Below are 13,517 nucleotides of genomic sequence, written 5' to 3'. Positions count from 1 at the left end.
TGAGCAGAGCCTTATCCAATGATCACATCTAATGTGTTTTCCTTTCAAAACAAAAGAATTAGTGTACAGAGCTTTTAGTGGCATCAGCCTTGCTGAAAATAGCATGGCCAGTTGCCCGAAAAGTTCCCCCGCGGGTGCAGTCTCATTATGCAGCGAAGCCTCATTTGGGAATTCACCTGCTCCCCGGGACTTACTTGAAACTCCAAGGTCAGTACCACAGTCGCAGGTGCACGCCGAGCACAGTGGACAACGTGGATCCCCAGAGGGACCCCCGGCCCAGGTGGGACGGGGTGACACCTGCCTTCCTGTCTCAACACAGACCGTCACACTTTTGGCGTCTTTATGCTTTTATGTTGCCCAGTTCACTGTGTGGCACGTGTCCTGTTTCTGGCGCGGGAGAGCCGTGCGTGCCTGCCTCGCGGAGGAAGTCCGCGTGTCAGGGGAACTCGGTTCAGGCTCCGGGTGCGGGGCGGGGAGCCGGCCATCCCTGGTGGCAATGAAGCCGTGTTCCTCGGCTCCCGAAGCTCAGCGCTCCTGAAAGCTTCCAGAGAAGGAAGGGGAATATCGCCGCCTGACCCCGAGCTGCTCCGGAAACGGCTAGAGTGGAACAGATGGGAAAGTGCCGACATTTGTGGATTCATGAGATTCCAAAAAAAAAAAAAAAAGTCGTGGACAGCACTGCTGTGACCCCAAACCAAAGAAATGTGTGGTCGGTTTCCCAGGAGAGCGAGAAGCCCTCTCAGCCCGCGCTGGCCTCCGTGGGAGGAAGGCCGCAGGCCGGCAGATGAGGCGGGTTCTGCGGGTCAGGAAGCTGCGGAAGCGTCTGACACCTGCTGGGACTTGGACAGGAGGGCGCTGCCGGTGAGCGGCTTCCTGGCATCAATGGGATGGGCTTTTTTTTTTTTTTTTTTTTAAGAAGGACATTGATCAACAAGCCTTTCGTTTGTTGGGAACCTTGGGACCAGAGGCTCTCGGAATGTCACCCATCCTTCCCGTGGGGCTGATTCTGGGAGCCTGGCAACCTCGCATGACCAGCAGTGTGAGAACTGGCCGTGGAGTCTGCACTTGGATTTATCGGGCGGCATCACACTTCTGTCCTGTGATGTGCGGGGGCTGTAGGACACCTAGCGTCACTGTCATCCAGGCTCTTCTCGTTGGTCACATCTGAGGATAACTGGCCCTACCTGGCACCAGACTGGACAAGTACCAGATCAAACAGAAAACTGGTTTCATGTGTTTTTGCTTTAGTGATCGCACGTTGTCGAGAATTTGGTTGTGTTGTCCCCAAACCCTAAAATGTCAGCACAGACCCACCGAGAAGGCGGCATGTCGCCAGTGTCCAGAGCATGTGTTGCGCCTGGTCCCGTGGTGATGCTATGACATAAGCAAGCCGAAGAGAGCAGCCACCAAGCGCACATCTTTGGAGAAGCGGTTTAACGTCTGTCGGGGTCCTCAGGTGTAATCCGAGGTGTTCTCACCCGGAGAGGGAGGGACCTGCAAATGCATCTCCCGATACGTCCCTCCTCCCCCGACCCTTCCGAGGAATGGACAGAAAAATAGAAAGAAGTCAGGGAGCGCTGTCTTACTCCGCAGCATTGATTCAAAACACAAATCGTTAGGCTCCACGGGTGAGTCAGAGCTGCTGGGGTAGAACCTGACCACCTGTGGGTTTTCAGCGTCTCTGGTGATTCTGGTTCGGATCCTTAGTAGACAGCGACCGCTCTGGAGGGTGGTGAGGACCCACTGCAGAGTGTACACTGGTGGATGAATACGACTGGGTTTACAGTGAAGAGACTCCGAGAGCACCAGGGAGAGAGCTGGAGGCAGAGAGGGACTGGGGATGTTCCTTTTTTTTAAGTTTCTCATTCTATTTTATTTTTTACTGAAGCATAGTTGATATAATATCCTATGTTACGGTGGTATCATGTAGCGGTCCCAATGTTTAAAGGTTATCCTGGCTTGATAGTTATTGTAAACGTTGGCTCTATTCCCCGTGCTGTGTCCTTGTAGCTTGTTGGTTTTATACAAAGTAGCTGGTACCTCTTCACCCCTCCCCACTCCCTGCTGAATCACTAGTTTGTTCTCTGTATCTGTGAGTCTGCTGCTTCTTTACTTTTTTTTTTTAAATTTTGTCTTTTTAGGGCCGCACCTGTGGCATATGGAGGTTCCCAGATGAGGGTCCAATGGGAGCCATCGCCACCGGCCCACACCACTGCTCACGGCAATGCTGGATCCTTAAGCCACTGAGCAAGGCCAGGGATTGAACCTGCCTCCTCAGGACTACTAGTCAAGTTCATTTCCACTGCGCCACAACGGGAACTTCCGAGTCTGCTGCTTTTTTGGTCTTGTTTACTAGTTTGCTGTGTTTTTATTTTATTTTATTTTTTCTTCTTCTTTTTTTTTTTTTTTTTTTTTGTCTTTTTGCTATTTCTTGGGCTGCTTCCGCGGCATATGGAGGTTCCCAGGCTAGGGGTCGAATCGGAGCTGTAGCCACCAGTCTACACCGGAGCCACAGCAACGCGGGATCTGAGCCGCGTCTGCAACCTACACCACAGCTCACGGCAACGCCGGATCGTTAACCCACTGAGCAAGGGCAGGGACCAAACCCGCAACCTCATGGTTCCTAGTCGGATTCGTTAACCACTGCGCCACGACGGGAACTCCTCTTCTTCTTTTTTTTTTTTGTTGTTGTTGTCCTTTTGCCTCTTTTTCTAGGACCGCTCCCATGGCATATGGAGGTTCCCAGGTGAGGGGGTCTAATCGGAGTGTAGCCACCAGCCTACGCCAGAGCCACAGCAACGCAGGATCCGAGCCGCGTCTGCGACCTACACCACAGCTCACAGCAACGCCAGATCCTTAACCCACTGAGCAAGGGCAGGGATCGAACCCAAAACCTCATGGTTCCTAGTCAGATTTGTTAACCACTGCGCCACGACGGGAACTCCTTGCTGTGTTTTAGATCCCATATATAAGTGAGATCCTGCAGTGGGATCTGGTCTTTCTCTGTGTGACTTATTTCACTGAGTGGAATACCCTGCACGTCAGGTGTTCTAACCAGGAAAAGGACTCGGGTCTCCAAGAGCGCCCTTAACAGACCCCCGCCAGACCCTGTAACCCCGGAAGGCTCCGATGAAGTGGGTCCAGGTCTGGGTCCTGAGCGTCTGCACTTGTGAAAAGCTTCCCGGGGGATTCAGGGCTGTACGTGCAGTTCAGGCCTGGTCTGGCGAGCACAGTGGGTAATCAGCCGTGTCCTGGGTTGTGCAGGAGCCTCCACCTGGCACAGCAAGGGGCGGTCCGGATGTTCAGGTGGGCGGCAGAGAAGCCAGTGTGTGCAGGTGTGATGGCTTTTTGGTCCCTTCTGGGTTGCCGTGAGGCTGTGCACACGTGGTCTGCGTGTGGCCTCCCCATGCCCCCCTTATTTCCCAATTGTCCCGGGGTCTCAGAACAGCCTGCGCCCTGGGACCTGTGCTCAAGGAAGCGGAGGGCATGGAGGGGGCAGCAGCCAGGGCCTCTCCCTGGAGTCCTGCCCCTTCCCAGCTGCCCGCCTTGTTCTTTTCCAGGCAACGTGTCAAAGCTGGAGGAGCAGAAGTCGGAGCTGGAGAGGCAGCTGAAAACCCTGACGAAGCAGATCAAGGTGTGGTCAGGGCGGGTGGGCCGCCCCCCGGTGCCGCCAGCTTCGGTGTCTCTGACCCTCCCGGTCAGGGCGGGTGGGCCGCCCCCCTGTGCCGCCAGCTTCGGCGTCTCTGACCCTCCCGCCTGCCTCCCAGAGCAGGATCGTGCAGCCAGGGCCTGGGCTGCGGCCCGTGGGGGCGGGAGGGAGGTGGCTCAGGACTCGGAGCGCCCTCCCCAGGCCTGCAGAGTCAGGCCGCCCGGGCCTGCGGGCCGCAGCCCTGACCGCGAGACCCCGCTCTTGCAGGAGGAAACGGAGGAGTGGCGGCGCTTCCAGGCGGACCTGCAGACGGCGGTGGTCGTGGCCAACGACATCAAGTGCGAGGCCCAGCAGGAGCTGCGCGCCGTCAGGCGGAGGCTGCTGGAGGAGGAGGAGAAGAACGCCAGGCTTCAGCGGGCGCTCGGGGACGCGCAGGCCCGGGGCAGGTGGGTCACCTCAGGCCTTCTCACAGCCTGCTCACTTCTCGGAACGTCCGCGCTCTAGCCGTGACAAGGGTGTGTTTGCCGCAGGGGTCGCCTCCCCTCCAAGCTCCCTCTGCCCTTCTGCCTCCACTCAGATTGGCATATAACTAACCCACAGCTGGGATATCTAGTTCCCCAGCCAGGTTTAACTAACTCCCCATCCAGGGTATAACCCACCCCACAGCTGGTATAACTACTCCCCAGCCAGGTATAACTAACTCCCCAGTCGGGTATAACTAACCCCACAGCTGGTATTCCTGGACCCAGAGCTAGTATAACTAACCCCACAGCTGGTATAACTAGACCCACAGTTGGTATAACTAGCTCCCCAGCCAGGATATAACTAAGTCCCCATCCAGGGTACAACCAACCCCACAGCTGGTATAACTAATTCCACAGTGGGTGTAACTGACCCCACAGGTGGTATTAACTAGACCCCACAGTGGGTGTAACTGACCCCACAGGTGGTATTAACTAGACCCCACAGCTGGTATAACTGACCCACCAGCTGGTATAACTGGCCCCACAGCTGGTATAACTGACCCACAGCTGGTATAACTGGCCTCACAGTTGGTATAACTGACCCACAGCTGGTATAACTGGCCTCACAGTTGGTATAACTGGCCCCACATCTGGTATAACTGACCCACAGCTGGTATAACTGGCCCCACATCTGGTATAATTGACCCACAGCTGGTATAACTGACCCACAGTTGGTATAACTGGCCTCACAGCTGGTATAACTGATCTACAGCTAGTATAACTAACCCAACAACTGGTATAACTGACCCACAGCTGGTATAACTGACCTCACAGTTGGTATAACTGACCCACCAGCTGGTATAACTGGCCTCATAGCTGGTATAACTGGCCTCATAGCTGGTATAACTGACCTCACAGTTGGTATAACTGACCCACAGCTGGTATAACTGACCTCACAGTTGGTATAACTGACCCAACAACTGGTATAACTGACCCACAGCTGATATAACTGGCCCTACAGCTGGTATAACTGACCCACAGCTGGGACGTGCCACCCAGCACCTGTCGCCTTGGTCCTTGCTGATGGGAAGCTCTTGGCTCACGGGGACCGGGGCTCCAGGCAGATCCCTCGGGGCGTGGGGGCAGGGACACGCATCACTCTTGCTCGGTGCACCTTGACCCTGTCACCCTCACTGGAGCCCAGGACCTGCTTCCTAGCAGCACCCCTGGGCGCCCTCACAAAGACCTGGCAACAGCCCCCCTTTTTTATAAGACGAGTGAGCGTGGAAAACCCACGTCTGCCTGGGGCGGCGTTGCCGTCCGTCTAGGCCATGCTGCCCCAGAAAGCCCTTCCTGATGGGTTTCAGAGGGAGCCGTTCCCAGAGGGAGCTCAGAGTTGGTTGTGCTTTTCCGCTGAAACGGTTTACGACAGGGCGGGAGAGCATTTGAACTTGAGCTGGTGCGGGCCGTCTCTCCCCGCGCAGGAACAGGGTCCGTCCCGCTGCAGCTCTGGTTCCCAGGAAGTTACGGTGAGTTTTCAGATGTCCCTCAGGATAAAGGATGGTAGGGTTTTAACTCAGATCCAGTGGGTTCTGCACGCAGATTTGGATGGTTGGTTCTCCAGGGTGGCAGTGGCCAGGCGCCCTGGGGCGTCACGGGCTTCGCCGCGGTGCCTGGAGGCCCGTCGTCTCGGCTGTGTTCTCATTCCCTCCCCACACCTGCTTCAGCCCGTCCCCCGGCCCTTTACGTAAAACAGCCTCCAGGGGCCGCTTGAGATGAGAGGCGTAGCTCGGTCCACGGCTCCCTCCTGGACACGTGAGGGTGGTGCTTTTGCCGTCAGGCCTGGACCCTGCGGCCGCTGCGGCAGGGACGGGAGCTCTAGGTGAGGGCGCCGCGGAGGAAAAGCAGGTTTCAAAGCGTTCCCGAGGAGGCGACTCCCAGGTCAATCCGGGTTGCTTGCGCGTCTGCTTTTGTTTATTTGTCCACTTGTCTCGCTTTTCTCTTGTGTGTCTTTGAAGAAGAACCACGGCGTCAGTCGCGTGGCTTCATACAAACGTTGTTCTGGTCTAGGGCCAGCCTGAGATTCCGAGGTGGCCCCACATAAGTCACTGTCTGAACTGCTGCATTTCTTACATAGATTCCAAGATGCAGGTCAGATCGTACAACTCAAGCCTGACGTCAGAGGGAGTGTGTGTGCCTCTTGACAGTTAGGGCCCCTGGAGCGACAATCCTACATCTTCAGATGCATGTCACAAAAAAAAAAAAAAAAAAAAAAAAAAAAAAAAACCACCACAGTGTGTTTCTCCTATGATTTTCCAGTGATTTGTAAACCTACCTCCCACATGCAATGGTTTAATCCCTTACCACGAACCTTGCAAAATCCCAGAACTGACACCAGTTCAGAGCAGAGTCTGTTCCTGAAACTCGAGGCGTCGGTGGGCCTCTGGGTGCTCATTTGCCAGGGGCAGCCCTCCGGACAGTTGCCAGCCTGGGTTCTGGTCTGACGTTGCCCTGCTCCGGCAAGCTGCCCTTTTAACCAGCTGGCCGCTGGAAAGTTCCTTACCTTGGCGTCCGGGGTTCTTGACGGAAACTCGACTTGACTTTGACAGTCGTCTAACGAGAACTCAGAGGTCGTTCTTGGTTCAGCTACAGCCAGGGACTCGCAGAGGCTTCTCTGATGGGGTCCAAGCACAGCCGAGAGGAGGTTAAGAAAGAGCTTTGGCAGAGCACGTCAGTGGAGACGTCGGAGGAGCTGCCTCGCCCTCTTGTAAGGTGACATTCTTGAGAACACGGGCCGGCGAGGGCCCTGGGGGTGAAGCCACATTAGCCTTTGTTACCAAGAACTCACTAACTAAAACCAGGTGGAATGTTACCAACATAGCGTCTGATGGTTCTGAAACCCGGCTCAGCCTTCTTCAGACCTGAAGGGGTTTTTCTTTCGTAGTTAGAATAACTGATGGTAGATGCATGGGAAATGAGGCGTCCGTCTCATCTTTGCCCCCAGCTGGCACGGCTTTCTTCCCAGACCGACCCGCTAGACGAGGAGCTCTCAGAGTAGGTCCGTTTTACGGCCCCGACGCTCTGCTGTCCTGGAGGCTGTTGACGGGCCAGCCGTGCTCTGACGGAGGGTCAGAGGGCACGAGCCCGCTGTCCCCTCTTCCCGGCCAGTCCTCCGGCCGCCCGTGACACAGCGGCATCTCTGTATGTGACTGGCCTGTGGACCACCTCTTGACCTTCCAGGAATCTGAACAAGCCAGCGTAGCTTTTGCGACGAGGGAGGGATCCGTTTCGCCAGACAGACAAGTTACGGGATGAAAGGCCAGTGAGTAACTTTTTCACCTCTGGCTGCCTCTCATTTTGAACCAATAAGAGAAGCACAGTGAACTTAAGCATCAGACTTTCTCCTGAAAAGCGGCGTCCTGGGCCTGGCAGATTCAGGGAACCTACGTGCAGCTCAGCTTCGGGCTCAGAGGGGCCGCGTGCAGCCTTTCTAAGGAAGGACGCTGGTGGGACGTGCGTGACACAGGCGCTCAGGCCCAGAAGCCCTGTGTCTCCTCTTACTCTGAACCAGTGACGACCACGCTTTATGGGGACTTCCTTGATGTTTGCCGTATTTATCATGTGACTCCAGTGAGCGCACAGGGAGGCGTCTTCACGAGTTCAACGCGCTGCTGTCCACGCCTGGTTCACTGTACTGCTTTCTAAAGTACAATGTCTCGGGTCCAGAGTGTGTCCCGCTTGCACCACCGGCCCTCCCGCTGTCCCCTCTGCAGCGAGCAGACTCGAGCTGGCTTCCGACTCTGTGTGCACGCGTGCCTGCCGCCTCGCGCCTCACGTCCGCTGTGTCTGTGCGCCCCGTGTGTCCTTCCTGCAGCTGTAACGTCTCGTGGCCGCTCGCCGGGTGTCCGGAGCTGTCCCTGGTCGGGAGGGTGGGAAGTGGAGGCCTCGCTTCTTGGGTCACCGGGGTGACCGCCAGCCGCTCCCCACGGACGCTCTGACACGGCGCCCCGGCCCCGGTGGAGGGGCTGCCGAGCGGTGTCCCAGCACACGTCACACACGTGCCTCCAGCCGTCGGAGGCCTCGGGCTGGAGACGGGGCCTCTGGCATCGGGCAGACACACGCCTTTCACCCCCATAGCGCTGATGTTTTCACAGTGTCGATGCGTTTACGGCCTGAGAGAGAGAACCTCTCGTTCTGAAGAGCGGGGTCTGCTCCCTGCTCCCCCGTCTTTACGGATTTGCTTCAAAAAGTGGACGTGAGCTCCCCTGAAGCCTGTAGCCTGTAGACGGTAATAGAGGAAGAAATTATTTTTTTCTCTTTCTTCTTTTTTGGCCTCGACTCGACCGTAGCGGGCCGCACAGGCCGCTCGGTCCCTCCCGGGGGCCTGAGGGCGTCGGTCCTGGACGTCTCTGCCAACCAACACCGTTGCCGTGGGCGAAGGTGTGGTGGGAGGAGCCTCTCGTGGCATCCCGACTCTGGCATTTTCTCTGTCCGGAGACCCGTGACTTCCAAAACGGATTGGAGCAGTCGAGGCTGAGACGTGTCGGTCCTCGTCCTGGCTGCGCGCTTGCCCGCGGCCGGTGCCCGCGGCTGCGGCCGGTGGTGCAGGCTGAGGTGGGGTTGCCTGAAGCAAGCCCTTTACCAGCTCTCCCCGTTTCTCTCTTGCAGCTCCGTGGTCTCCGTCAGCTAACAGAGCGGGTGCGGACGAGACCGCCAGCCCTGCCAGGACGGGAAACCGCAGCCTTGGCTAAATGAAAGGGGGAGTGTGTGGCGGAGAAATGCCCTCTTTAGAAACACCCACACGCTCTCCGGGTAACACCTGCCGTGTCACAGGAGCGTTGCCATCCATCCCTTGGCCTTTTTTTTTGTTTGTTTTTTGCTTTTGGGGATCAATGCTGCACCAAGATGAGCCTCCCCCCCCCTTTTTTTTCCTCCTTTCTTCTCAGAAGATTCAGCACCTTTATTTGGAACATAAAATGAAGTTGTCCTCAAAAAACCCCACAAAGTACAGGCCTGTCGTGAAAACACGTTTCCGGCGCAGCCCTGGTTCCGGGCGAGGGCCGTGGCGTCGGTGGCACAGCCCAGGCTCAGGCTTTAGGTTCTGGAGCTGATGTTTATGCGTCCTTTTGAATGCGGCCTCCAACAAGCTTGGAATCAACACTATTTTAGGCAAAATAGGAAGCCCTCTGCGTGACGTCCTGGACGCTTGAAAGTTCTGCTTCCTCTGGGTCCAGATATGATTTCTCCAGGGCTGGGGTCTGGCCTCTTTGCCGTGTCTGAAACAAGCCACGGCCGCGCTCTGGGCTGATCTCCAGCATCTCTTTGGGGTTCGGTGTAAGTAGACGTTGGGCTGATGTGTCACAAACAACGTCACTGGGTCGGAGAAGAGTACAGAGTGGAACCCGAGTGCTCCCGGACAGCGGCCGCCGCAAGAGCCATGAACACCAGCAGAACCCACCCTGGAAGTGCACACACTTTGCCAACCCAGAAGCGTGTAATTCAGAGGGAGCCAGGATTCAGAGTGGGACTTGAGAGCCTTGGAGGCCCCGGCACCTGTGCCGACGTGGGTCGGGTTGAGGGCGCCGCATCGGGCGGAAGCCCCTGCAGCTGCAGGACCCCGAGGCTGGAGGAGACGGGCGGCGCTGTGTGACCCACGGAAGATGAGGAGCCGGAATGCCCTTCGTGTAACTCGGAAGGACGCCGCGGCTGTCACTCCGGAGAGCCCAGAGTCCCGGGCGACGTTCCGCTTGGCTCTCGTGGGATCGGTCCTGGTGGGGCCAGAGCTCACCGCGGGACCTTTGCCTCAGACTCAGAGTCCTTGGGGTGATGGGAAATTCACTGGCCGGTGCTTTCAAAGAGAGACGGTGAGAACAATGCACCCTCAGCTTCCACACGCACAGCCGAGCTTGCCCCGCGTACCTTGAGCCGTCTCTCTCTGGGGACGGATGAGTATTTTTCTATGTAGGCATTGATGAAGCGCTCAATAAATGCGTTCTCACTTAGGAGAGTCTGTTGCCTGGTTTTTCATCCTGGGCCACGTTCCCGCAGGGCCTCCGTGTGGCTTTCTTCTCAGTCCCCCAGGACGTGCAGGTTCAGAACTTGAAAGCCACGTCTGGTGACTAGAATCAGGGCAGACGCCAGCGGCATTTTCGGGACAGGCTGTAGAAAGGAGCTCAACTTTTAAAGGAAAATGCGATTTTAAAAATGACTTCACTATTAGAACAAGAGAGCAAGGAGCAAAAAATACTAATTCTGCGTGAAGTGATTCTTTTTTTTTTTAATGGCCGCACTCGAGACATATGGAAGTTCCCAGGCTGGAATCCAGCCTGTGCCTCCACAGCCACCTGAGCTGCTGCAGTTGGATCCTTAACCTGCTTTGCCACAACAGGAACTCCCATAAGTTGATTTTTTTTTTTTTTTTTTTTTTTTTTTTTGCTTTTTAGGGCCACACCAGTGGCATATGGCAGTTCCAGACTAAAAGTTAAATAAGAGCTGCAGCTGCCAGCCTACACCACAGCCACAGCAACACCAGATCCGAGCCATGTCTGAGACCTACACCATAGCTCAGGGCAATGCCAGATCCTGAACCCACGGAGGGAGGCCAGGGATCGAACCTGCGTCCTCATGGATACTAGTTGGGTTCTTATTGCTAATGGGAGTTCCTGTTGTGGCTTAGCAGTAACGAACCTGAATAGTATCCATGAGGATGTGGGTTCCATCCCTGGCCTCGCCCAGTGGGTTCGGGATCTGGCGTTGCTGTGCGCTATGGTGTAGGTCACAGGTGCGGCTCAGATCTGGCATTGCTGTGGCTGTGGTGTAGGCCAGCAGCTGCAGCTCCGATTCAGGACCTTGCCTGGGAACGTCTATATGCCGTGGGTGTGGCTCTAAAAAAGCCAAAAAAATGGGATTACATTCTGTACAGCACTGCATGTTCACGTCCTCGGCGGCGTGTCCTGGGCACCCTTCAGGTGGATATGTGCGAATTTAACTCATTCTCAAGCTGCATGTCCGAGAATGTCCCAACACCATCCCCCCAGTGGGTATTCAAGTTACAGATTCTAGCATTTCCCCCCAATAATTCCATGGTGACCATCCTTATTCACATGTCCTTATGGACTTGTGTTTTTAATTTTTTAAGGCTGGATTCCTGAAAGTACGGCTGCTGCCTTGGAGAATACGCATACTTAAGATTTCAATGGGTGTGGCGGGTTACATACCTGAGACAGATGACACTGTACTTGAGGCGAGTGTCTCTGCTGACACCCCACTGCAGCGGCTGCTGGCAGTTTTTCTTCTTAATTTTTGCCAGTGGGGTCAGCAAAGAACAGTGTCTCCTTTGTACTGATGCGTGCGTTTCCCTGAGCGTATTTTGATAGGTTAACCGTTTGCATTTTCTCTTCTGAGAATTGCTAGTTTAGCGCTTTTGTTTATTTCTTCACTGAGCTGACTGTTTGGTCAGTTTATGAATCAGTGTTTTATTAGGCATGTGTGTTTCTCCCAGGATGCTGGGGGTCTTTTGGCTTTATCACTTGGCGTGGAAAATTTTATATCGTTATATCACAGTCTGTTAGGAGTTCCCTTTACCCCTTCGGGGTTTTTTGTTTTTGTCAAAGGTTTCCTCGCCCCTGATGTTGGTACGAGGAGGCTGTCCGGTTTTCTTCATCTATTTCACACACACATACACACACACAACACACGCACACACACACACACACACACGCGTGCACACGCACACGCGCTGAGGGCTTTGGTCCGCTGTCGTCATTTAGTCCGACGGGAGGGCGGGCAGCCAGCGTCACTTCTTACCGCCCGGTCCTTTGCCGCTGAATTGAAATCCCGCCTTCACAGCGTTAGTTTCACCGTTTTCTGGAAGACTTTCCCGTTCGCCTTCATTCCTTTTTCTCGTGCGCTGGTCCTGCTTTAAACTACTGTCAGGGCATCATTGCTGATGGCGTATTGTTTTGCACTCGACCGTTCATTTTAGTTTTTATTTTTATGTGGTCTTTTAGGGCAGCATGTGCGGCATATGTGAGTTTGCAGGCTACGGATCCCCTCCAAGCCACGTCTGCGACCTACACCACAGCTCATGGCAGCACCGGATCCTTAACCCGCTGAGTGAGGCCAGAGGTCGAACCCTCATCCTCCTGGTTACTAGTTGGCTTCGTTACCGCTGAGCCACTGCCTCGCCCGTTCATTTTAAATGGTCATCTTTGTACAGTTCCTTGAATTTTACTGTATTCTCAAGGCTTCTCTTCAGCGTCCACACCTCTTCCCTGTCCTGTATGGACAGACGTCCGCTCCCCCTTGAGTGTAGCCCTTCTCCTCATTTTCTGCGTGAAGTCCACTCGCAGGTCGGGGCTCTACCTGCCTGCCACCTGTCCCTGCTTCCTCGGGTAAAAGTGGCTCAGGACCTGTCACCTGCCCAGGATCAGGGCCCCTAGGTTCCGCCGAGGTCTGTGCTTGCTCTGCCCGATTTCTCTTAAAATCTTCTCATCTCCTAAGCTGGAAGGAAGGCTCTTGAAGGTAAATTTCATTGCTTTTAGGGGACAGAAGTGCAGAGGGGTGCAGACCAGAGGCGCCAGTGGGGAGCTTCACTGGGTCCAGTTTCTTCTGTTTGGTGAAGCTGGCGCGTGGGAGCCGCTTCTGGGGTTGTCCGTGTCGGGGTGTCCCGAGGCGCTTGTCCCTTTCTGCTACCATCCTGTGTCTGGGAGAGCCCCCCGGCCTCCTGGGACAGTCGTGTCTTGGCGTCACTGACCCTTTGCCTGACTGCTCTGCGTAACCTAACCTCGGGCACGGCTCCCAGCCCCGTCCTCGGGGACGGGGGTGCTGGTGGTTTCCCACGTCTCCATTCTCTGTGCCGGGGCGTGGGGTCGGCCCTTGTGTCGTCTCTTCATGTCCCCGCGTATTCAGTGCAGCCTAAATCCTTCAGCGCCTACGGCACACACGTGCCATCTCTCTGTCGCTTCCGGAGCCCATGCGGGATCTTTACAGTATAAGCCTGTGGTTCTGACTGTTGGGATTCGGGCGTGAAGAGGCTTGTGGTCAAATTGCCGTCGTGTCCTGCTTGCTTTTGCCATCGTAGAAATGCCCGGTTGAATTCGGAAGGGACGTGCAGAGGCCCCTGAGACACATCACCGCCTCCTTTCCGTCCGTCTCACTGTGGGGGCTACGGAGTCCTTTTAGATTGTGTTGCCCCGACTAATAAGAAACAATTCGAGAAGGTGGCCTTCTGGGAAAGGACCTAGAATGAGCCAAGGCACAGAGGCAGGACAGAGGGGGACAGGTCCCGGCCAGAGGCAGGACAGGTCTAGGCGGCCAGGCTTCAGTCACAGAGCCAGTGCTGGAGGGCAGTCCCAGGCTGAGCACGTGGCATCAGGAGGGGCCGAGCTGGGCTTCGTTCAGTC

General features: G+C 55.6%; 1 protein-coding gene across 33 annotated transcripts in view; it reads left to right on the top strand.

Moving 5' to 3' along the window:
* SPECC1 (sperm antigen with calponin homology and coiled-coil domains 1) overlaps positions 1-13,517 on the top strand; it is a 237,481-nt gene that overhangs the window by 158,519 nt on the left and 65,445 nt on the right. For 14 of the 33 annotated variants that reach the window (XR_014821946.1, XR_014821945.1, XR_014821944.1 and 11 more), the window contains 2 exons: positions 3,561-3,634; positions 3,917-4,095. Coding sequence is in view for 21 of the 33 variants with exons in the window: in XM_084986333.1 (XP_084842459.1) it covers positions 3,561-3,634; positions 3,917-4,095 (253 nt within the window). In the remaining 12 variants the exon portion in view is untranslated. Of the gene's footprint in view, positions 1-3,560; positions 3,782-3,888; positions 10,116-13,517 lie in introns of those variants that run through there. The other 19 variants (XM_084986341.1, XM_084986340.1, XM_021066299.2 and 16 more) reach the window with 5 other exon arrangements.

Source organism: Sus scrofa, chromosome 12 (genome assembly GCF_054392235.1).
Source record: "Sus scrofa isolate SSC_HxYL_T2T_F1_AM1 chromosome 12, Sscrofa_HxYL_maternal_Yorkshire_Landrace_v2.0, whole genome shotgun sequence".
NCBI lineage: Eukaryota > Metazoa > Chordata > Mammalia > Artiodactyla > Suidae > Sus > Sus scrofa.
Note: the sequence above shows the minus strand (reverse complement) of the source record. Positions and strands in the feature narration are given on the sequence as shown.